This window comes from Apodemus sylvaticus, chromosome 7 (assembly GCF_947179515.1).
Source record: "Apodemus sylvaticus chromosome 7, mApoSyl1.1, whole genome shotgun sequence".
Taxonomy (NCBI): domain Eukaryota; kingdom Metazoa; phylum Chordata; class Mammalia; order Rodentia; family Muridae; genus Apodemus; species Apodemus sylvaticus.
In genome coordinates this window covers 84,803,601-84,828,563 of record NC_067478.1, presented here as the reverse complement: position 1 = coordinate 84,828,563, position 24,963 = coordinate 84,803,601, and the positions used below count along the sequence as shown (strand labels likewise).

General features: G+C 45.9%; 3 protein-coding genes across 6 annotated transcripts; 1 reads left to right on the top strand and 2 right to left on the bottom strand.

The window, feature by feature from the left end:
- Positions 1–412: 412 nt before the first annotated feature.
- Positions 413–4,571, bottom strand: Trappc4 (trafficking protein particle complex subunit 4). Its single transcript, XM_052188537.1, has 5 exons — positions 4,326–4,571; positions 3,961–4,135; positions 1,931–2,034; positions 994–1,120; positions 413–762 (listed from the first exon to the last, which is right to left on the bottom strand). Exons 1-5 carry the CDS (start codon positions 4,498–4,500, stop codon positions 684–686), a joined length of 660 nt encoding a protein of 219 aa, XP_052044497.1. The 5' UTR covers positions 4,501–4,571; the 3' UTR covers positions 413–683.
- A 273-nt stretch (positions 4,572–4,844) lies between these two features.
- On the top strand, positions 4,845–7,967 carry Rps25 (ribosomal protein S25). 2 transcript variants are annotated; one of them, XM_052188539.1, is made up of 5 exons: positions 4,845–4,962; positions 5,188–5,283; positions 5,741–5,924; positions 7,730–7,828; positions 7,921–7,967. In XM_052188539.1, exons 1-4 carry the CDS (start codon positions 4,960–4,962, stop codon positions 7,822–7,824), a joined length of 378 nt encoding a protein of 125 aa, XP_052044499.1. In that variant the 5' UTR covers positions 4,845–4,959; the 3' UTR covers positions 7,825–7,828; positions 7,921–7,967. The 2 variants fall into 2 exon arrangements, with proteins under 2 accessions (XP_052044499.1, XP_052044498.1); XM_052188538.1 differs by having other exon boundaries at positions 7,730–7,967.
- Cenatac (centrosomal AT-AC splicing factor) lies at positions 7,899–15,424 on the bottom strand. Of its 3 annotated transcripts, none has more exons than XM_052188535.1 (11): positions 15,235–15,424; positions 14,997–15,160; positions 14,467–14,565; positions 11,336–11,402; positions 11,202–11,264; positions 10,870–10,934; positions 10,650–10,776; positions 10,217–10,247; positions 8,661–8,747; positions 8,221–8,353; positions 7,899–8,138 (listed from the first exon to the last, which is right to left on the bottom strand). In XM_052188535.1, exons 1-11 carry the CDS (start codon positions 15,352–15,354, stop codon positions 8,078–8,080), a joined length of 1,017 nt encoding a protein of 338 aa, XP_052044495.1. In that variant the 5' UTR covers positions 15,355–15,424; the 3' UTR covers positions 7,899–8,077. The 3 variants fall into 3 exon arrangements, with proteins under 3 accessions (XP_052044495.1, XP_052044496.1, XP_052044493.1); XM_052188536.1 differs by having other exon boundaries at positions 10,650–10,755; XM_052188533.1 differs by lacking the exon at positions 8,221–8,353.
- Positions 15,425–24,963: the final 9,539 nt, after the last annotated feature.

The window sequence follows — 24,963 nt, the reverse complement described above, 5'->3', positions numbered from 1 at the left end:
TGTTAAATAATTTTAAGGAAGGGGGCTCTGAAAGCATGGATCCAAACTTAGGCTAGTGGTAACTGGCTCGAGAACTTTGAAGCACAGGTGTTTTATAATTTGCTAAATTCTGTAAGAGAATATAAAAGAATGTACACTGAGGGTTTGGAGGGCATACTGAGATAAAATTTAGCTTGATTTCAAGTGCAAGTAAATGCTCCATCATCTACCACGACCACCTCAGGCTCTTAGAAAATCAGCAGCTCTGGGACTGCCTCTAAGGCTCAGAGTCAAAGTATTCTGCTTGTTTGTTTAATGAACATCGTGTGTCTTGTTTTCTACTAGAAGACAGTACTTTACATTCATAGAATGTCCTTATCAGCTCTGCCTTCCCCTCTCCTGCCTTGCTCCCAAATGATCAGTTAGGACAGAAAACACTACAACAAAGGAATGTTTATTACAGCATTGCTAAGCTAGCTTCCTCTATAAATAAATCTGTACAGAGTAGGGCAAAGGACTGTGATATATACAGAGGAGCAGAGAACACAGCATTCGAGCACAGGATCTGTTCCCATCACCAGGCTCAGTGTTCCACCATTTTCAAGTATATTAGCAAGGCTGCTCAAGTGGGATCCTCACCACGCAGAAACAGCGAAGCCTCTGCAGCACGTCTCAGACCTTAGGTGGGCCGTTCCAGGTTCATCCTATGACCCAGGTCCAAAAGTGCCAGCCTTCTCAGCCACCTCTAGAGCTAGCTTCAGGTTTTGGTCAAACAGCTCACATCTAGGTCAGACCCAGAAGACAAGAAATTGTGAGGTATGAGACTTCCACCACAAAGGGTAGAGGCAGAACTGGTGGAAACCATTTGGAGGACATAAAGCCTAAGGGAACCCTGTGTTCTCAGGATACAGAGCTGGTCATTATTGTCTGCAAACAGCAATACTTGGCCATACTCTGAACGACTCGGGAGACAACACAAAGCTTTGGCAGTATCTGGGGAATGGGGCTACCTACCTGATAGGCATTTCCAAGGAGTAGAATGGATTCTTGAGGGCAAAGTCTGAGTAAATTTCATAAATTTTTCGGAGAAGAGAATCTATTCCAGCTTGCCTAGGATCTGCCAGGACCACAAACTTGATCCCTGGAGAAAAGCCAGGAATGGTCACCCAAGAACAGAGAATGCATCAATACCATTCTGTAGTCTTGCAGCCCTTTCCATATTATAAATTACTTTCATAAACCCATTTTTTTGTTGTCCTTACTGCCACATGAAGCAGCTAACAAAGCAGCTAGAGATGGGGCGACTTCACTCTCACTAGGTGACTGAGTGACCAGACTCAACATCAGCCGCATTTTTTTTTTTTTTTTTTTTTTTTTTTTGGTTTTTTGGATTTTTTCGAGATGGTTTCTCTGTGTAGCCCTGGCTGTCCTGGAACTCACTCTGTAGACCAGGCTGGCCTCGAACTCAGAAATCCGCCTGCCTCTGCCTCCCAGAGTGCTGGGATTACAGGCGTGCGCCACCAACACCCGGCATCAGCCGCATTTTTACACTTGCAGTTCCTCAGCAGAAACAGGATAACTGAAGCCAAAGTCTGACAGTTCAGTGATCCCACCAAGGAGTGAAGCAACGATAAATAGGATCCAAAGGCCATGTCTACTTGGCTTTCAAATTTTATTTAGAACGCACACCTTCCAAAATGTGTGAAACCTACCAATCTGGATTGTATCCAAGCCCAGGAGAACTAGGGTTGAGCAGCTGGCTGACACAAACAAAATCAGCTTTGGACTAAAGAGTGGCTTTGGATTCACCAAACAAATGGGTATGTTTACACACGTGTGCCGGGAAAACCTAACACCATCCTGATGTTTACGAAACTTTCTCAAGTCAATCCCTTGGTCCATATTGGACCAATCTGCCCCGTCTATCCCTATGACCTCTGTAGGCGCATACCTGTCAGTGTTTGGAAGCAGTGCAGTTTGAATGTATCTGTTTCCAGCATCTCAATGCCTGAACTGCCCTGTTCCGGAGATAGCTGGGAACCAATGGCAAAGAGCCTGTATGTAAAAGAGGTGAAGTTGAGAATATTCCATGTGACATGAGGGGAAAGTCCTCAAACTTTTCCACTCTGTACACAATCTTTGGAGGAATTCACTTTACAGGGACAGTCAGGAGAAATACTGTGAGCTGCCTAGCAGGAGTGTCAAAATTCCTTTTAGGTTCATCTGCCTTCTGTACACATTATATATTGTACATTTTGTCATGAAACAAGATTTATTCCCTAAGATTTATTTAATTTTTTTTTTTTTTTTTTTTTGGATTTGGTTTTTTCGAGACAGGGTTTCTCTGTATAGTCCTGGCTGTCCTGGAACTCACTCTGTAGACCAGGCTGGTCTCAAACTCAGAAATCTGCCTGCCTCTGCCTCCCAGAGTGCTAGGATTACAGGCGTGCGCCACCACCGCCCAGCTTTAATTTTTATTTTATTTATCATCTCTGTCACCTGGAGACAGTGAAGTCACTCCATCTCTAGCCTCCTCTGTAGGCTGCTTTATATAGCAATAAGAACAAAATAAAAATGGGCTTATGGAAGTGTATGAGTGTTTTTGCCTACATGTATGTATGTATGTGTACCATGCATGTGCCTGGTGACTATGGAAGCCAGAAGAAGCCATCAAATCCCTTCACACAGGAGTTAGAGTTGTGAGCCACCGCGTGGATGCTGGCTCTCTGCAAGAACAGCAAGCAGCAAACCATCTCTCAAGCCTCAAACTGAAACATCTTTTTTTTTTTTTTTTTTTTTTTTTTTTATTTGTTTTTTTTGAGTCAGGGTTTCTCTGTATAGCCCTAGCTGTCCTGGAACTCACTCTGTAGACCAGGCTGGCCTCGAACTCAGAAATCCGCCTGCCTCTGCCTCCCAGAGTGCTGGGATTACAGGCGTGCGCCACCATCGCCCGGCCAAACTGAAACATCTTATACTAAATGTGTTAGCTAAAGCCAACATGCTAGGGAATACATGCATACCTTATTAGTTCATGGCTATATCAATACACCTTACACTACACATAGATACAGGAAGACTTTTTTTTTTCCTTTTTTTTTTTTTTGTTTTTGGATTTGGTTTTTTCGAGACAGGGTTTCTCTGTATAGCCCTGGCTGTCCTGGAACTCACTCTGTAGACCAGGCTGGCCTCCAACTCAGAAATCCACCTGCCTCTGCCTCCCAGAGTGCTGGGATTAAAGGTGTGCGCCACCACCGCTTGGCACAAGAAGACTTTGAATGTCCACTTAATTTAATTATCTACCCGGTGGTGGTGGTGGTGGTGGTGGTGGTGGTGGTGGTGGTGGTGGTGCATACCTTTAATGTGGTGTGCATATAAGTCTGAGACAGGTGGATTTCTGAGTTTGAGGCCAGCCTGGTCTACAGAGTGAGTTCCAAGACAGCCAGGGCTATACAGAGAAACCCTGTCTCAAAATAAATAAATAAATAAATAAATAAATAAATAAATAAATAATTTAAAGTTTAATTATCTTATGATACATATATTTTAAAGTTTAATTACCTTATGTTAAAGATGAAGAAACTAGTCGGGCAGTGGTGGCGCACGCCTGTAATCCCAGCACTCTGAGAGGCAGAGGCAGGCAGATTTCTGAGTTTGAGGCCAGCCTGGTCTACAGAGTGAGCTCCAGGACAGCCAGGGCTATACAGAAAAACCCTGTCTCGAAAACACCAAATCAAAAACAAAACAGAACAAAACAAAAAAAACCAAAAAAAGATGAAGAAACTAGAACCAAGAGGACAAGAAGCTGACTGGGCAAAAATCAAACTATCTCAAACCTGGGTATAGTTGATATTTCTTCATAACAAGAGCTCAGCCGTTATGAGGTACAAAGTGATTGTCAGTACACAAAAAACACTTTAGCCAGCCTAGAGACAGATGCACTCATCTGGGCAGGAACTGTTTAAGAGGGGTAGGGACACTTACGAGTGGAACATTGAGGCCAGCATAAGCTTCTCGTTGGAGGTAAGGCGGGGCCGGCCGAATCGAATGGAAACCGGGTAATTCGCAGAGTTACTCAGATACTCCAGCACTTCTTTCCCGTCCGCCGTGTACTTACCATTTACATCCATGCCATTGATGGCCAATACTGCATGGCCCACTGCGTAAGAGTGACAAGGATCAGAGACGCTCCGTCCACTCCCCGCCCCTCCTTTTACTCCCACTCCCACCCTGCACCTAACCCCTCCTTTTACTCCCACCCTGCACCTAACCCCTCCTTTTACTCCCACCCCGCACCAGCCCACCAGCACACTTCCGCAGCGCCGGCCCCGCCCTCGAGCCCAGCCCACCCCGGATGCCGTCGCGCTGGCCGAAAGCAACCAGCACACGTTCGTCGTGCAGTTTCAGCAGCAGGTCCAGCGGGTAGCTGAATGTTTTCTCAGCCTCAGCCCGTGGCGAGTAGCTGTCCCACTGGTAAATCAGGCCGCCGGCTTTGTTGACCACGTATACGCTAAAAATCGCCATTACTGCGCTACGGATAGGGCGCTACAACCCGGCCCCTTCCAGACGCTCCAGCCCCGGAACTGGTGTCGTAGCCCCGCCTCTGCTCTCCCTCCTGCGCCCCACTCCCACCCCCGTCTGAAGCCTACGCTCAAAGGTCCCATAGTTCTAATAAGCGAATTTCTGGGAACTGGTGTACTGGATTTCTCAGTGACACAGAAGAGGACTAGTGGCTGTCGGGCGACCCACAGCAAAGAGCATCAATTCTGCGACCATCCCCACAGTTTGCAGGTTGGAAGCCACGCCCCCTATTCCGTCTCATGGGAGGGTGAGGTGGAGTTTAGCCAAGTCCTGGTCCCACCCCTTGCTCCGGAAGTACTCTCTCGAGGCAGAGGTTTCTGGGATTGTTGGCCCACCCGCCTTCCTTTTTTTCCGACATCTTAGGGAGGCTGCAGTGGTCCACACTACTCTCTGAGTTTCGCCATGGTAAGGCCCGCGAATGCTGAGCAGTGGGGTTTAGAGGGCTGAGCGGTTCTGGGGGAAGGTGGAGGCGACCCTACACGGAGCGATTCGTGACCCGCGGGCCTGCCTTTCCGGGCTGCCGTGGCCATGTGCTCCGGCGGCGCGGCTGCCGTGGGTGGGTGAAGGACTGCGATCCGGGCGCATGCGACCACCGTGTGACAAGCCCGCACTCCTGCTTTCTTCCCCTAGCCGCCCAAAGACGACAAGAAGAAGAAGGATGCCGGAAAGTCGGCCAAAAAAGACAAAGACCCAGTAAATAAATCTGGTGGCAAGGCCAAAAAGAAGGTACGAGATATGATTATAGTGCGATTCTGTGGGACCTTTCGTGAACTCTGCTGTATTTTTTCCCCCTAGATACTGAATTCTAAAGTCATACTGTTGACGCTTTTCTTCCTACTCATTTTTGTCATCTTAAAAGAATATGGCGGCATATATCCCTTTAAAGCAGTGGCATTCAACCTCCCTAATGCTGCGGCTTGTTTAATACAGTTCCACTTGTGACCACCACCAACTGTGAAATTATTTTTGTTGCTACTACTTCATAGCTTGTTTTGCTCCTGTTATGAATCGTAAATACCTCGTCTTCAGGAGTCTGATAGCGACTCCAAAGTTTAGAGTCTATGCAATAAAGCCGTAAAGTCTTTAGATTACCTGAGGTGATAGAGACGGGTTTCTTGGATACTTGGTATTTGGGAGGAAAGGGATGATTCTGACTGGGTCTCTCATTTGTTTTGATGAGCAGAAGTGGTCCAAAGGCAAAGTTCGGGACAAGCTGAACAATCTCGTCCTGTTTGACAAAGCTACATATGACAAGCTCTGTAAGGAAGTTCCCAACTATAAGCTTATTACTCCAGCTGTGGTCTCTGAGAGACTGAAGATTCGAGGTTCCTTGGCCAGGGCAGCCCTTCAGGAGCTACTTAGTAAAGGTAAATGATGTGTGCCGTGTTTTTACCAGTGGGTTGTCTTGTTGGTAGAGGCATTATGGGGAAAACTTTTGAAGGACAGGCTCACTTCCAAAGTCTGTCTCTCTCTCTTTAAGATTTATTTATCATATCTAAGTACATTGTAGCTGTCTTTAGACATACCAGAAGAGGGCATCAGACCTCATTTCAGATGGTTGTGAGCCACCATGTGGTTGCTGGGATTTGAATTCAGGACTTTAGGAAGAGCAGTTAGTGCTCCTAACCACTGAGCCATCTCTCCAGCCCCTTCTAAAGTCTTCAGATGTGAAAAACTCAGTTTTTAATCACTTTAGTGTCATAGATTCCTTTGCAGTTCAGTGAAGCACAAGGATCTTTCAAGTGAATATATATCATGCAATTAGAGAAAAAAAAATAACTGCTTTTTTTGTGTGATAGAACCCTCTTTCTATGTAGCCGCCTTAGAGGTGAACTCCCTTTGTAGACCTGTCTGGCCTCCAACTCAGGCCTACTGCCTGCTCACTGCCACCTCCCTCCACTGCTTTTTTTTAGTGTTCTTAGAGTTGGCCTTGGTTTCCTGGTTACCGGCGCCCCCTCCCCCTATCTTGGGGGGGAGCTTCTTAGTTGATTGGGATTAAAGGCAAGTTACCACCATGCCTTGTTATTTTGGAATACCATTTCACTATGTTGTCTGGACAAATTATCCTCTTGCCTCTGGTGTTTTATAGTTTTTTTTTAAATACAGACACTGGGCCGGGCAGTGGTGGCGCACGCCTGTAATCCCAGCACTTGGGAGACAGAGGCAGGCGGATTTCTGAGTTCGAGGCCAGCCTGGTCTACAGAGCGCGTTCCAGGACAGCCAGAGCCAGGACTACACAGAGAAACCCTGACTCAAAAGACCAAAAAAAAAAAAAAAAAAAAGTACAGACACCGACTATATACAGCAAGGTCTACACAGATGGGGTTTAGGTGTTGTGGTTTTAGTCGGGACACAAGTATAAACTGTGGTCCCGATAACATGGAGGCTTATCAGATCTGTACTAAGGATCTAAAAAAGCAAAGTTCATGTCCTTCAGAGTTTCATGCAGTTATTCTTATAATCATAACCTTTCCATGGCAAGGTAGGAGACTTACCCAGGAGCTTTCAGACCAGCTGTACACTGTTGACAGCAGCATTAGAGATACTGGCTCAACAGGGTGGAAGAGAAAAACTGACTTCTGATAATTGACTCTCCCTACACCCACACACACTGAATTTATAGTAATTCCTAAAAGTAGCTACATTGATGGTTCACTTGTTGGTTCTCCTGAGACCGTTTCTCTGTAGACCACATCATCAGAGTCTTGTCTCCAAAGTGTTGGGTTTAAGGGTGCATGCTTGTGAACCTAGTATATTTAATCCTCTTTAAAGGATCAGCACCAAATCCCAGACCAGTTTGGAATACAGAATATGACCTAATCTCCTAAGGATTGTTAAGGAAGGTGCACGCCTTTAGTCCCAGCACTATGGGATGCAAAGGCTGGTGGATTTCTGAGTTCGAGGTCAGCCTGGTCTACAGAGTGCAGCCCAGGACAGCCAGGGCTACACAGAGAAACCCTGTCTCAAAGATACCAAATCCAAAAACTAAAACAAAAAGAATGGTTAAGGAATTCTGTTTGGAGAAGACATCTTTGGAGCTGGGAAGATGGCTCCAAACCATCTCTAATAACCAGTTCCAGAGCATCAGATTTCCTTCTCAGATACCTGATGCACATGTGTACATACATTCATGTAAACAACAACATTCAAATACTGTGCCCTTTCTCCATAGGACTTATCAAGCTGGTTTCCAAGCACAGAGCCCAAGTAATTTACACCAGAAACACAAAGGGTGGAGATGCGCCAGCTGCTGGTGAAGATGCATGAGCAGGTGGGAACCAAGGCTTCTTAGTGCTGAGGAAGTACATGGCCCCTATGAGATGTTCCGGTTATGACTTCGCTTTGTTTTTTTTTTCTTTCCAGATTCAATCAGCTGTACATTTGGGAAAATAAAACTTTATTGAATCAAATGAATGGGTGCATCTCTCTGTTTCCCAGGTGGAGAGGATTTGGTCTTAGGAATAACAGCTGGAATGGGTTTGTTGACTGTGAGATCAGAAGAAACTCAGCCTTGGAGCCTTTAGCTCTTCCCTTTATGTGGCCGCTTGCTTCTTGCTGCAGCTTCAGTTTTGAATTGATGCCTGAAAGGAAATAAAGACTTAGCAAGATAAATGGTAAATCTTTAGAGGGGTTGCCAGTTAAAGTCTGGACATTTATCCATACCTGGACTGCCAGCGGCGTCCATTATTCCAGACTCTGCCAAAAGAGGGCAGCCAACCTGCACTGGTGTTGGAACTATGATCAAAGTTGGCACCAACTCTATCTGGAGGGAGTTTCTTCAGTTTTTGTTTCTCCTCTGCAAATAGGAAATACGATGACCTGGCTGATTTTATAACTTAAGTACTTTTGTTTAGCTAAGTAGCTAGGGCTACTGACACGTGTGCTACTGCATTGCAGCTAGCTCAAGAAATTCTATTGTGGCTGGGCTGTGGTGGTGCACGCCTTTAATCCCAGCATTTGGCAGGCAGATTTTCTGAGTTCGAGGTTAGCCTGGTCTACAGAGTAAGTTCCAGGACAGCTAGGACTTGTCTCGAAAAACAATTTCAATTGTGAAGACTTACGAAGACCTGAAATTGAAGGTGCTGCGGAGGCAGCTTGCTTACTTTCTTTGAGGAATTCTTCATAGGAGGGTCCAATTGGGAGGCTTCCGGGGCTGTGCTGCTCCTCCCTCATCCAGGGAGGGGTGGCACCTACAACAAAGCAAAGCCCTTTAAGCTCCACAATACAGATCATATCACTTCCAGCTAGCTGTGCTCCTGTGGAGGTCACAAGAGGACAGTGGATTCCCTTGAACTGGAGTTGATGACTGAGCTGCCAAATGGGTGCTGGGCACTGATCGTCAAATTCAAGGATTTCACCTGCCTCTATCTCTAATGCTTTTTTTTTTTTTTTTTTTTTTTTTTTTTGGTTTGGTTTGGTTTTTGGATTTGGTTTTTCCTGAGATGGTTTCTCTGTAGAGTCCTGGCTGTCCTGGAACTCACTCTGTAGACCAGGCTGGCCTTGAACTCAAAAATCTACCTGCCTCTGCCTCTGCCTCCCAGAGTGCTGGGATTACAGGTGTGCGCCACCACCACCCGGCTATCTCTAATGCTTTTAAAGGAAAATGCTGACAATATAACTAGCTTCGATGAAAACCCTGAATTAATGATGCAAGCATCATTGTACTCCATTAAAATACTTGGAGTAAGGGGGGGGGGGTGTGCACACCTTTAATCCCAGCACTTGGTAGACAGAGGCAGGCAGGTTTCTGAGTTCAAGGCCAATCTGGTCTACAGACTGAGTTTCAAGAGACAGCCAGGACTATCTATATAGAGAAATTCAGTCTTGGAAAAGAAATGCTTGCAGTATAGCTTCCTTTAGAAGGGATATTTGTAAGTGTATATATACTTTCAAGGTGGCATATTATACTCCGCAGCATTATAGTAACCTCCACCTTGCAGAACTGCCAAGCAGTTGGTACATGGGAGTTATTATTTTAGTCACCTTCTGTTGTAAAATTCTCAAATTGATAAATGGTTTGACTGTGTCCCTCGACCCAGCTTCGAATGATGACCTCCCTGACTTAGTCCCAAGTGCTGGAGTTAAAGTTTTGTGTTTGTCTTGCTGTACTGGAGTCTAGCTGAAATAAACTTAGTTTCAGTTAGGGTTGCTGGCCTGCACCTGTCTCCATCCCATAGTACTGGGGCTAAAGTCATGCCTGGGTTTGGGGGATTGGAAGGTGGGTCTTCATGCCTACACAGCAAGTACTCTTACAGAACCATTTCCTCACCTGTTGCAAGTTTAGATCTATTCTGGATACAAATTCTTGAATAGATAAAGAAGTTAAAGAAAGCAACAGCTGGGTGGTGATGGGGCACGCTTTTAATTCCAGGCAGAGGCAGGCAGATCACTGAGATCTAGGCCAGCATGGTCTACAGAATGAGTCTCATGATGGCCAAGATTACAGAGAAAATCTGTCTCCGAAAACCAAAAGGGAAAACAAAACAAGACCCCAGGCAAACTGTCTAGTTCTAGGACTTAATTTGTTCCAAGAACTCAAGGCCAGTGTAAACAAAGGGTTAAAATAGTTGGCATGGTAATACATTCTTCAATTCCAGCACTCAGGAGGCATAAACAGCCATGGCTACATAGTGAGACTGTCCAAACAACAGAAACTTACCTGAGTGAATGTTACCAACTCCAGGTGTATCCTGTGGTAAAAATGGGGTAGAGATAAGAAAGCCACAAGATAAAATACTCAAAAGCAATTGACAGCAGACTTTAGGGGATGGGGAACACAAATTTGGACAATGCTTCTTCAGCACTTCTAAAGAATTCACCAATAACTAAAGACTGACTCTCAAAATAGACTGGGTAAAATTGGGCAGGTACTAGCATTTAAGGGCAGGGTGGCTAGTTTCAGATGCTTGCGTGGATACCCGAGTGTGGACACCCTATTTCGAGCAGGTTGAGACACTGATAGCGAGGGAAGGGCACAGTAAGGGAAGATAACAGAGAAGATAGAGATGGCTAGAATAAGCAGGAAAGCCAAAATAGGTCTGTTGTGGGACATGAGAGCTTAGTGACCTCATCTGGTTGGTCTGTTCTTATACCTGATGGCCAATGAATGTTAGGCGCTGTCCTGTTTCCATCCAATCAAGCTCTGCAACAGGTTGCAAGGCCAAGTGTGGTACCTGCTGTGAGCCGGAGGCTACATGGCTGAAAGACAGGGGAGCCAGGCTGGCAGATGAGGTCCTTGAGCACTGAGGATGGCAAAGATCAGGTCAGTTCCCACTCCCCAGCATCCAACTCCACAACACCCCAAGGACTTACCCATTGGTTGCTTTCCAGTTTTCAGGTGCCGAAGAACCCTCTTCTGGATCTGACTCTGCCTGAGGCTGAGTTTGATTCAGGAAAAATAAATGTGTCTAAAGTGCTTAAGAGCCTGCCTGGGCCATGCCCCACACTCCAGACTCCAGTATCTTATGGAAGGTACTGCCCATTTTGCCACCTCCCAGCCCTGCCCACATCTCTGGGCCTGCCCCAGTGGACATGGTAGTATGAACCGTTAGTTCTCTGAGAAGAGCTGACTTGAAATGCTGGATGGGGGAAGCCAGGCATCACTGGATTTGGATACTGCTCTGGGTCCTCCGAGGGAAACCAACCTCTAAGACAGAGCGGAGCACTTCCTGCCGACTCTGTTCTACCTCACGGATCTGAGCTGCCATCTGTGGGGGAGAGAATGCTTAGAAGGGCTCAAGGTTATGGGGCACGGTCTTTCAGAGGCCTTTCCTCCTACCTCTTTAATCACCTCATCCTCCTTTTCCTCATAGGAATCCAAGCCCTTCACCATAGACTTCTTAAACCTAAAAATATAGGAATTATAAAGATACAGAAAAGAAATAAAGCCACTTAGAACTCCTACCCTACCAGCTGTAAAGAACACTTCAGTGATAGTTTTGAGGGGGGTTAAAAGAAACAGTCTGATTGTATATTAAGCCAGCAGAGAATGCCCACCTCAGACACTGAGTGCTGAGAATACAGGAGTGAATCACATGTCATCTCAGAAAATTTTGAGAATTTTTAACTCACAGAAATGAAACTGAACACCTTGCCTCTCACCTGGGGACACAGAACACTGTCATACAGCTCCGCTATTCTTCATTTATTTTCTTTAAGAGTTTTTAATGGTTATCTTGCCTGCATACAAGTCTGTCTACCACATGCATTTCTGGTTCCTTGGAGACCAGAAGAGGGTGTTGACCACTTAGAGCTGGAGTTATGGGTAACTGTGAGCTGCACAATTGTGTGTAGTGGAAACTGAACTCAAGTCTTCTGCAAGAGTAGCAAGTTCTCTTAATCACAGAGCTCAGCTCTAGCCCCTGTAGACCAGGCTGTCCTGGAACTCATAGAGATCAATTAAAGGCTGTGCCACCATGCCAGGCTCACATTAACAGTTTCTGACAGGAATATTACACTGCTGGTGAAGCGCCAACACTTACCCTGTTACCAATGTCACTTTTGTTTTTTGTCTTTTTTTTTTTTTTTTTTGGCTTTTTGAGACAGGTTTCTCTGTGTAACAAAGCCCTTTCTGTCCTGGAACTCACTTTGTAGACCAGGCTAGCCTCCAATTTACAACTCACAGAGATCTGCATGCCTCTGCCTCCCAAGTGCTAGGATCAAGGGTATGTACCACCATGCCTGGCTTACCAATACTACTCTTGTCCACTTAACCTTTATACCTAAAGAAATTATAGGCTCTCTCTCTTCCTATCTAAATCCCTCCATTCATTCCTTATGTGTCTATTCCTTCTGCTACAGTGAAAACTCTAGCTCTGGCTGTCCTGGAACTCACTCTGTAGACCAGGCTGGCCTCGAACTCAGAAATCCACTTGCCTCTGCTGGGATTACAGGCATGAGCCACCACTGCCTGGCTGGTTTTTTTTTTTGTTGTTGTTGTTTTTTTTTTTAAAGATTTATTTATTATATGTAAGTACACTGTAGTTGTCTTGAGGCACCAGAAGAGGGCATCAGATCTCTTTATGGATGGTTGTGAGCCACCATGTGGGTACTGGGATTTGAACTCATGACCTTTGGAAGAGCAGTCAGTGCTCTTACCTGCTGAGCCATCTCTCCAGCCCCTTTGTATTTGTTTTACACTATAAATCTTAAAAAGTAGGGCTAGAGAGAGATCTCAGTGGTTATGAGCACTGGCTGCTATGCTAGAGAACTCAGGATTGATTCTCAGTAGCCACACGGTGTCTCATGGAGACTCTAATTTAGTTCCTGGGCATCTAATGCCTTCTAGTTTTAGAGGGCATCAAATACACAAATGGCACACACACACACACACCACACATGCTGATAAAAAACCAATACACATAAAATCATTCATTTAAAAAAAAAACAAAAAAAACCACAACCCACTCTTCCAGTGAACTCAAGTTCAGTTTTCGGCATTCATGTTGGATAGCTGACACAAGCTATAACTCCAACCCCAGAGGGATTTGGTGCTTCTGGCCATCTTGTGCAGTAGCACACAGATGCACATACTCAACACAGTAACACAGATATGGGCACACACATAAACACACACACACACACACACAAAATACCACTTCGAAAAAAATATCACTATTTGCTTAGAGAGAAGGCTCAGAAATTAAGAGCACATACTGCTCTTGCAAACAACCCAAGTTCAGTTCCCAACACATATGTGCAGCTGTCCACAGCTGCCTGTAACTCCAGCTCCAGGAAGCTATCACCTCTGGTCTCCGAGGACACCCGAATTCACATGCAAATGACCCAATTATTAAAAATAAAGGCTGGAAAGATGGATGGCTCAGAGGTTCAGGGCTTTTGATGTTCCTTTACACCTTGGCTTTTTTTTCTTACTTAGAAGTGGGAGTCAAATGTGACACATGACTTTAGTCTCAGCACTCAGGAGGCAGAGGCAGGCAGATCTCTGTGAGTTCAAGGCCAGCCTGATCTATATAGAAAGCCAGGACTACACAGAGATATGCTACCTCAAACAAAACAAACCAAACAAAAAACAAGCAGTAATTCATTACCACCAATAGTAAGTTTTTATATATCTTCATTCACTAGTCAAAAATCCTATGAAGGAGCCTGGAGAGATGGCTCAGAGGTCAAGAGCACTGGCTGATCTTTAAAGACCTACACTTAAGCATCCATATGACAGTTCACAGGCCTGTGCCTTACTTCTGTGACTCCAGTTCTGGGGGTTCAGACGCCCTCTTTTGACCTCTGAAACTAGCAATCCTCTTGTCTCAGCCTTCTAAACAATTGGGACTACAGGCCTAAGGCACTATACCCAGCCATCACATCTTTAGTGTTCTGTGTTTAAAAAGTGTCATAAGGGGCTGGAGAGATGGCTCAGCTGTTAAGAGTACTGCCTTCCAGAGGTCCTGTGTTCAATTCCCAGTAACCACATGGTAGCTCACAACCATCTGTAATGAGATCTGACACCCTCTTCTAGTGTCTGAAGACAGCTACAGTGTAGTCATATACATATAATAAATAAATAAATCTTTAAAAAAAAGTCATGAAAATACTGGATATAAGTAGATTATAATGAAATCCCTGCTGGACTTGGCAATGCATTTACTTATTTTTGGTGATTTGAAACATACAGTGTGGGCTGGGCTGGACCTTGACCTGATTCAGCTGAGTACTGGAACTATAAATGGTTACCAACATGCTTGACTTTGATTTTACCCAATTAGTTCTTGTTTCAATATAAGGTTCTGTAGCTTGCTTTGGCCTCTCAAGGATCCACTCTCAGCCTCCCCAGTCCTGGGATCACAGATGTGAGCCATTGCACTCCCTCAGAACTTCCCAATTTAAAGAAGCTCTTGTGCCTGACAAAGACCCAGATAGCTACATGGTCTTTTATAGCAGGTGACTTACCGCGCATAATCCTGGGGGGAGATCAGAAACTTCTCTTTCATCTGGGCATTGGCCTTGTTCTCCCACCAGAATTTGTTGGTGGCTTTTTTGTGCTCTGGGCTGAGAATGGAGAGGAAGAGTAATCGTAGCTAGTCATTAAGACAGTAAAACAGTACTGAGTACCAGAGCCAGCACTAGGTAAGTAATGCAGATTGGCCACTGGCTTGCTTCTGTGGACAAGGCAGAGAGAAGACTATTATTTATTACCAACCTCTTCAAGACCTCTATTTGGGACTCCTTTCTTCCAATAAAGTGTGTGGTGGTGGTGGTGGTGGTGGTGGTGAGTGGAGGGCAGGCTGGCTTTTCTAGAAAGATCACCTACATCACTGGGACCATGGTAGGGCTAAGACCCATTAAGCTCCACGGTTGGTCAGGTAATTCCATAACTCAATTAAGTCACAAAGTCGACGACCTTCCTTCTCCCCAATTCCAACTTCCCATCCCACAAGTGTGTGTGTGTTCGGGGGCGGTGGGTGTTCCCTAGTTGTCACCTGGCCAGATGTTCCAGCAGACCCCCGTGTAGCACTGTCAGGTTTCCATGGCTCAGGTGTTTTCGCACTTCGCAGCCACAGCACGGGCACCAACAGCACCGATCGTGCTCGGGGACATAGCGCTCCACCTGGGCGGCGCGGACAGCCCTGCGAGCAGCCTCCACCTACAGGACAGAAGCCAGCTAGGACCCTGAAACCACAGCCCACACTCCTGGCCTCCCCAGCCCCGGGTCCGCACCTGCGGTAGAAACCGCTCCAGAGCCCCCTTCAACTGCCGCTGGTGCTTGTGGCTGTAGACGTGCCCGCGACCACAGAAGAAAGTTTGCCGACACAGAGGGCATCGCTGCGGTGGCGCCATAGACCCGGGACCCGCGAACACCGCCACCAGCAGCGGCTCGTCACCACCCACTGACCCCTGACCCTTCCGGACCGGACGGGGCGGGGCGACCTGGGAGCTCCCGGTTCCCCCTAGAGGCAGTAGGCGGCTACTGCAATCCGTTCTGTTCTGCGGCTGCGCGGACTATTCACTCCCTGCCCCGCCCCTTCCACCTCCCACGCACCCGCAGAAAACCCGATAGCCTGGGAAAGAGCGAGACCGAGCCCACGCCAGTTAGGACCTCAGAAGCGCATTCTTTTAGGCGTTGACAAAGACCCAATTCACTGGTAATTTCAGGACGCACACTGTGTCCCCGAGACTTTGTGTTAATGACCTCACTGAATCTTCACATCGACGCTTCGTGGGGTGGGATTACTGGCATTTTACACATGGGAAAGAATGTATTCTGAAGAAGACCTCTGAGGAACGCTGCAGAGGTGTGTTAAGCAGGTAGTCAGCCCCTCCAGCTTCCCCAGACCTGCAGGGGAGCAAGCACTTGGTCTAAGTGCCTGTAATATTCTTTTTTTTTTTTTAAAGATTTATTTATTTGTATTTATATGAGTACACTGTAGTTGTCTTCAGAGACATCAGAAGAGGGCATCAGATCCCATAACAGATGGTGTGAGCCACCATGTGGTTGCTGGGATTTGAACTCAGGACCTCTGGAAGAGCAGTCAGTGCTCTTAACACCTGTAATATTCTTAATCTTCAAAGGTGCTCCGCACAGGAATATTCTCCGTAAATCACTTCTCCCAGCATTGGCTGGGAAATCTAATTCTGAAAACACGGTAAATCTTGCCCTACCGCCATTACCAGAATATGTTATGTGCCACCCAGGTCAGACCAGTGGGTCCTCCTTTGTTCCAAAGCTAGTCTGCTCCCAAAGTCTCTGCAGTTTAGCTTATTTGATAGTATTTTCCTGCCAGTCTCCTCTACCGAATGCTCACTTCCCACCAGAACCTGCCTCGTGTGACACAGAAGCCAGCTTCTCCATGATTAAGTCCCCTTGAGGGGCCAGGTTTCCAGCACCTCAAGATGCCGGTAGCCAAGCCCTAGCCGACAGGAAAAAATATGTAGATTAGGCCACAAAATCCTACCAATCCCTGAGTTTGCCCCAAAAATCAGACCACCGAATCCCACCAATCACTGAGCTTGCCCCTCAAAAGGTCACAGAATCCCACCAATCCAGGAGCTTGCCCAAGATCAGACCATAAAATCCCACCAATCAGAAACTATCCTGGAAAGCACCCGCAAACCTTATATAAAGCCTGCCTCCTTCTCTTTATGCTCTTTGCGGCTTCTTTCCTGAGGAGAGGCGGTCGTCTTATTGTACCTTTCCTAATGATTCTCTTGTGTGAGGTGTGACTTTGTGGTGTTCGTAGGCTCTCAAATGCTGGGATACCTTTCGGTTCTGAGAACTGAACTTGGATCTTTCGCGTCAGCAAGTGCTCCTCACCACTGAAACTTTTTCCCCCCACACAGGGTTTCTCTGTGTAGCCCTGGCTGTCCTGGAACTCACTTTGTAGACCAGACTGGCCTCGAACTCAGAAATCCGCCTGCCTCTGCCTCCCAAGTGCTGGGATTAAAGGCGTGCGCCACCACCGCCCAGCTTACACTGAACCATTTGTCCAGCATGAGTGTGTTCTCGTTCTCTCTGGTCTCTCCCTTCCCCGTTGTCTCTGTCTCTCTCCCTCCCCCTTTACCAAGATTTTGCACCTGGGCTAGCCTCTTATCTCACAATGATCCTCCCGCTTCAGTCTTTGAGTGCTGGAGTTCTAAATGTAAGCCACGGTGCTCAGAAAAATTTCTAATTTTTCTGTGTATGTGTGCTATGAAAGCGTAGTGCTCTTGGCGGCCACAAGAGGGCATCAGTTCTCGAACTGGAACTAGTTACAGACTGATAGCTTTTTCTCCCCCGAAGAATTAAGCCAATTCAGCCAAATTAAAAGTAAAAGGGCAGGTTTATTTGGAAATGGACTCCTTGACAAGTTCACCAGTTTCAGGAGTTGAAACCAGAAGAAGTTGCAGGCAGATTATGGTGTGGGATCCGATTATAGATGGGGGTGGGGAGTAGGGTAGGAGGTGTTCAGAGGGACTTGGCACTTGTCAGGAATGCCAGACTGGACCTTTTCGTTGTTTTTTCTGCTTGGAGGTTTTCTGAGTGGGTGAGGTTGCAGGGAGAGAGAAGAAATGGAATTTGTTGAACCATGTGGGGGGAGGGGTCAAGCAGAGGACTTCAACTAAACAGTGAACCATACAAGTGGGTGCTAGGAATCAAACCCATGTCCTATGGAAGAGCAGTCAGTCATACTCTAACCACTGAGCCAGTTCTCCCGCTGCAAGCTTGTTTTCTTTTGATACTGGGCAGTAGCATAGCCACTGCTCCAGTTAGACAGTCTGTCATGAGACAGACAACCCATGCTCTAAGGTAAATGAGGAAGTTCTCTGTTAGAGGCATTCAATGCATTTTCGATTTACAGTGGGGAAATCACTTTATCTGGTGTTGGGGAATGGTTTTGTGCACTGTGCATTCAGATGCTGACCTCTAGATTTCTATGCCCAGACATCTAGTTGCAGTTGGAGTATGGCATGGTCAAGCATCTCTGGTCTCAAGTTATGTAAAAATTGTTCTCTCTCTCTCTCTAAAAAAAAAAAAGATTTATTTATTTATTTTACTTACATGAGTACACTGTAGCTGTCTTCAGACACACCAGAAGAGGGCATCGGATCCCATTACAGATGGTTTCGAACCACCATGTGGTTGCTGGGAATTGAACTCAGGACCTCTGGAAGAGCTGGAAGAGCAGTCGGTGCTCTTAACCACTGAGTCATCTCTCCAGCCCACTAAAAATTGTTTTCTTTCTTTTTTTATTTTAAGATTTATTTATTATATGTAAGTACACTGTAGCTGTCTTCAGATACACCAGAAGAGGGCATCAGATCTCATTACTGATGGTTGTGAGCTACCATGTGGTTGCTAAGATTTGAACTCAGGACCTTTGGAAGAGCAGTCAGTGCTGTTCATCGCTGAACCATCTCTCCAGCCCTCTAAAATTTGTTTTCTATCATCTCTGATTGATTAATAAAGAGCTGATGGGGGCTGGAGACATGATGGCTCAGCGGTTGAGAGCACTGACTGCTCTTCCAAGTTCAAATCCCAGCAACCCCATGGTGGCTCACAACCATCCGTAATGAGATCTGACTCCCTCTGGAGTGTCTGGAGAGAACTACAGTACACTTACACAGAATAAATACATCTTTAATTAAAAAAAAAAAAGCTAGCTGGGCAGTGGTGGCGCATGCCTTTAATCCCAGCACTTGAGAAGCAGAGGCAGGTGGATTTCTGAGTTCGAGGCCAGCCTGGTCTACAGAGTGAGTTCCAGGACAGCCAGGGCTACACAGAGAAACCCTGTCTCGAAAAACCAAAAAAAAAAAAAAAAAAAAAAAAAGGAGCTGATCAGCTATGTCTGGGCGGGAGAGGACAGGGGAGGCAGGATGTCTGAGTCTAGTGAAGAGCCCCAAACAGGGGGGTGGGGGGCGGAGGAGGGAGAGGAAGAAGAGAAGAAGGTGTGCGGTGTGCAGAGACCATGTGGAGGGACCATGAGGATTCGCCATGAGGCCACCATGAGAGAGCAGCCAGGAGGACACACGTGAGCAGAGTGACCCAGGTAAGACTCAGGTTGACGGTAAATGAACTTGTGGCTTAGAGGGTTAGGGTAACCCGTCCACCATCGTACCAGCAGCTTGTTAATAAAAATCCCAGGTCTCTGTGTCATTTACTTGAGAGCTGGAAGTGGAATGGAGCGGCCAAGGGATGCCTGGCAGCCCCCAAGAATTACATTTACATCTGGACAGAGGCTCATGCACATCTGTAACCCATGTTTTCTAATCCCACCTCTGCTCTTCACTTCCCTATACCTGGGCTTTCTTGGAACAGAAGCTGATCCGGCTGAGCAGGCCTAGGTTAGGGTCCTTATGGAAATGAATTAACTTTTCCAGACCAGGAAAACACTCAGAGCTAGCATTTACTCCTCTGAGAAACCTCCAGCTCCTGCAGCCAGAGCTAATTCCTCCTCTCTGTGTGTCTCCCAGGAATATACGGCATCTGCTTGCTACAGAAGTGACTCTTCACAGCCAGCAGCGAGGTCCTATCATCACCTAGCAGACCCCACGGTAGGCTCTGGCGACTTGGACATGAACATCATTTATTCTTTGGTGGTGTCCTCCCTGGTTGCCAGGAGCACCGAAAGGGACCCCCTGGGGGATGGAGGATCTCCCCGTCCTCAGGGGTACCCCCCCTCACCCCAGAGTAGACACTTCACTCCTCTGAGATGAATCTTCCTGACAGAATAACCTACCACACATGTAACCTTTAAAAGCTTATTATAGAGCTAGCAATGGCACTTCATCCCTGTAACCCAAGTGTAACAGCACTCGGAAGGTGTGGGCACGAGGGCCAGGGGGTGAAGGTGATTATGAACAATATCGGGAGTCCAAGGCCAGCCTGAGCTACATGAGACCATGTCTGAATAAGAGGAACTCAAGTCAAATCTCATTGTAATTGCCTAGATGGGTTAACTAAAAAAGAAAGGCAGGGGAGAAAAATCAATGAAAAATACTGCAATGAGCAACTGGACTTGAGAGTCTGAGATGGTTAGACACCTGCATGAAAGTCGACTTAAAGATGACATTCAAATGGACAGGAAGAGATGCTTTTTGTCCTGTTAACTACCTTATTTTTCTCATCTACATTCCCAATACTGACATTTAAGAATTTGTTTAAAGGCTGAAGGGATGGCTCAGGGGTTAATAGCATTTGTTGCTCTTCAAGAGAACCCATGTTCTGTTCCCAACACCCAAGTTACATGCTGGCCATACACTGCCTATAACTCCAGCACCCAACTGGCACCTGTACGTGCATATTCCCACACACATAATTAAAAATGAAATATCCGGGTGGTGGTGGCTCACACCTTTAATCCCAGCACTTGGGAGGCAGAGGCAGGCCCATTTCTGAGTTCCAGGCCAGCCTGGTCTACATAGTGAGTTCCAGGACAGCCAGGGCTATACAGAGAAACCCTGTCTCAGAAAAAAAACAAGCAAACAAAAAAGAAATAATAAGTTTATTTCATTATAAAATTTGAACCAGAATGTAGATTTTATTTGCCTTTTTTGAAAATTTATTTTGTTTATTTTAGTTTTTCCAGTCAGGGGTTCTCTGTGTAGCCTTGGCTATCCTGGAATTCACTTTGTAGACCAGGCTGACCTCAATTCACAGAGATCTGCCTGCCTTTCCTCTGGAGTGCTGGGATTGAAGGCATGCACCAGCATGGCACAGCTATTTTTTAAAGTTTTATATGTTTTGTCTTGAATGAATATCTGTGCATCATGTCTATGCAATACTGTTAATGGCCAAATTTCCCTAGAATGGGGTTACAGAGGGTTGTGAGCTTTCTGGGTACTGGGACTTGAACCCGGGTTCTCTAGGAAATCAGCCACTGTTCTTAACTGCTGAGCTGTCTCTCCAGATCATCTTTCACTTTTTAAAACTTTATCATTAAGCCGGGCGTGGTGGCGCACGCCGGTAATCCCAGCACTTGGGAGGCAGAGGCAGGCGGATTTCTGAGTTCGAGGCCAGCCTGGTCTACAGAGTGAGTTCCAGGACAGCCAGGACTACACAGAGAAACCCTGTCTCAAAAAAACAAAAAAAACAAAAAAAAACCAAAACCAAAAAAAACAACAACAACAAAAAAAACCAACAACAAAAAAAAACTTTATCATTATTGTGTGTGTAAATGATGTCTGTGAGGGTGTGGCCATGAGTATCCTGACACTGCAGGTCAGAGAACTGCGTGGGCTACAAAGAAGATTGTATCTTAAAAACAAAACAACAAAGCCAGGTGGTGGTGGTGGCGCTCGCCTTTAATCCCAGCACTTGGGAGGCAGAGGCAGGCAGATTTCTGAGTTCAAGGCCAGCCTGGTCTCCACAGTGAGTTCCAGGACAGCCAGGGCTATATACAGAGAAACCCTGTCTCAAACAAAACAAAACAAAACAAACAAACAAACAAAAACAATGAAAACTGTCTTGCGGCATTCACCTATAATCCTAGACTCTGGAGGCTTGGCACCAAGATGAGGAGATCAAGGTCATCCTCAGATACTAAGTTTGAGGCCGGTCAGGGACACATGATACCCTGTTCTCAAATAATTGAAATAATTGGCCAACTGACTTGCTGAGATGGCTCAGTGGATAAAGGTGCTTGCTGCCAAAGCTGAAGACCAGAGTTCAGTCCCTGAAAACATACTGTGGAAGGAGAGCTTCCACCCCAGAACTGTCCTCTAGCTTGCACATGCGCATCGTGGTACGGCATGTGTGCACACTCATGCACTTGCTTGCTCTCACACACATTAAATAAATGCATATATATGTACACGCACACACACACACATACACACACCACACACACACACACACACACACACACACGAACCAACCGGGATGTAGAAGATACCCGCTCTTTGAGCCACTGAGCTGCATGAAACCCAGAAGCACCTAGGATGGTGTCTGATCAGATTAGACATCCCTCTCGTTCGTTACCGCACCAGACACCGCCCTTTCCGTGATCGTATTTACTTCTCAAATCAAATCCCCACTTTATCTCATTATCCTCATTTTACATATTGAGGAAACAGGCTAAAGAAATGTTAAGAAAACTTATGCAAAAAACATAGCTCTATTCAGGGCAGGTTATTCACTCAAAAGGGCAAGAGAGGTGTCAAAGACAAAAATAAAAAGTTGCTGCGCAACGTGCAGGTCCCAGTTATCAGTAGGAGTCATCCAGCTATGACTAGTCCATCAGTATCCTGGAAGAGGCAGAAGTCACAGTGAACAGTAAGACAGCTACTATTCCTTTTCTTTTTTTTTTTTTAAGATTTATTTATTTATTTATCTATTTATTTATTTATTTATTTATTTTGGATTTGGTTTTTTCGAGACAGGGTTTCTCTATATAGCCCTGGCTATCCTGGAACTCACTCTGTAGACCAGGCTGACCTCAAACTCAGAAATCCGCCTGCCTCTGCCTCCCAGAGTGCTGGGATTACAGGTGTGCACCACCACCGCCCGGCTTATTTATTTATTTTAAAGAGTTATGTATACAGTGTTCTGCCTGAATGTATGCCTGCAGGCCAGTAGAGGGCGCCAGATATCATTACAGATAGTTGTGAGCCACCTGTGGTTTCTGGGAATTGAACTCAGGACCTCTGGAAGAACAGCCAGTGCTCTTAACCACTGAAACATCTCTCCAGACCCAGACAGCTACTATTTTTTTTTTTTAGCTCCCACTAAGAACCAGATTCTATACTTGGCACAGTACTGCATTCCATTCCTTTCCCAGTCTTAGAAAGAGGCCTCCTTTTCCGGATACTAAAGCCTTATCCAAGGCAGGCTCAGAATGAGGAGGTAGGAGCTACGTCAGGGCGGATAGCCAGCAAGGAAGGCAAGGAAAGATGAAGGAGACCACTTTAGTGCATGTGGGACAAGAGAGCCCGTCACAGACCTATGCTCAGGAGGCAGTCACACCCATGGGTGTCTCTGGAGAGAAAACTCTGGCAAGGGCTTCTGAGGACCCAGCCGTGGGTGCAGAAATGTCAAACTGGACAGTCAGATCAGTCCAGGGGAGATAGGGCTTTTGAATGCACGCTCGGTATCTGGAGCCCTGATAAGCCTTAAACTCTACACATTGCTCTTACTATCTATCTACTTATTTCTAGGCAGAGTCTTATATCTTAGCAGGCCTCCAACTCACTACCCAGATAGTGGCCCTGAACCTTCTGATTCTCCTGCCTCCACCTCAAGAAGGCTAAGATTATAGGTGTGGCCCACCAGTTTTAGGTGGTGCTGCAACCCTCAGTCAGGACTTTGTGTGTGGCTCACCAAGCCTTTTTTTGAGTTAAGAGTCTCACTCTGGCTAAAACCAGAACTTTTAGCAATCTACCTGCCTTAGCCTCCAAGTACCAGCATTGCAGGCATAAACCACTACTCCTGGTCTGGTGTCTTTAAATTTTTTTTTTTTACTGGGGCTCAGTTGTTAAGAACAATGACCGTTCTTCCTGAAGACTAGAATTTGATTCCCAGCGCCTGCCTTGGCTGACTCACCACTTTCCCATCACTCTGGCTTCAGGGGAATTCAACACCTCTGGTCTCGTAGGTACTTGCACTCTTGTGCGCACGCGTGCATGAGCACACACACTAAAAATAAAAACATTTTTCCAGGTGGTTGTGCACACCTTTAGTCTCAGCATTTAGGAGGCAGAGGCAGATGGATCTCTGTGAGTTTGAGGTCAGCCTCGTCTACAGAGTGAGTTCCAGGACAGCCAAGGCTATACAGAGAAACCCTGTCTCGAAAAACAAAAACAAAACCAAAAAAAACAAAAAACAAAAATTGACAATTTGTGGGAAAAAATAAGAAAAACAATGATGCTGGTTGGTTGCTCCAAATATCTCTGGAAAAATTGACAAAGGAGAAGAATATGTTTTGTAATAAAATTAACCAGCTCCCACCTTGATGATGATGGATTGAATCTCTGAACATGTAAGCCAGTCCAATTAAATGCTGTCCTTTATAAGACTTGCCTTGGTCACGGTGTCTGTTCACAGCAGTCAAACCCTAAGACATGGTGAGAGGGGCACCAGTACATTTAAAGAGCTGCGTTGTTGCCCTTTTCTTTGCGCCAGGCTTTAGTGTTGGAGACACTGCTGCTCAGTTGGATGAATCAGATGAATTAATGCAAAGGGTTTAATTGGCCCTAGAGATGTCTGGAGCCAGGTGGTAGCACTGAATTGCCAATGTAAGTATAGTTCTTGTAATAGACAACATAGACAAAGTAATGTCATAGTGGCCTAACCCATAGTGGTCAGCACAGGCAAAGTGACTTTTTCCCTTAAGTTTTCAAGACTTTTTCCCTGCATATCATTGGCTGTCCTGGAACTCTAGCCATAGACCAGACTGGCCTCGAACTCGCAGAGATCCACCTGCCTCTGCCTCCTGAGTGCCAGGACTGATAGGCACGTACCATACTGTTTGGTTTCAGGCCATAGCTATTTATGCTATTATGCAAAGTGGTCCTTTGGTATTATCTAATCAGTCATGGTATTTCTGGGCATGAAATAGATATTTTTTAAAAATTTGGTCTATATAAGGAGAAAAATTCTCAAACAAATGAAAGAAAGACTACATTGGGTAGTGGCAAAAGGGAATCTCAGCCCATGAACCAATTTCCAGACTTGAGTCAATGTGTAGACCCAGAATGAAGAGATAGCCAGGTTCCCCCAAGGAAGGGGAACCTTGATAAAATACCTTGATAAAAGTTCTACTGTTAGGACTTCTTCAGTCCTTCCTTCCCCACAGGGACCTATAGCCTTTTACACTGGAGGCAAGAAAACCATCAGATTTTCTGGGATCCATTGAGTACTGGTTCTGAGTTAATGTTGATTCCCAGAAATTCCCAAGAAGTATTACAGCCCTTCAGTTAAAGCAGGGGCTTATGGAGGTCAGGTGATTAATGGAGTATTGGCCTTAGTTTGACTCA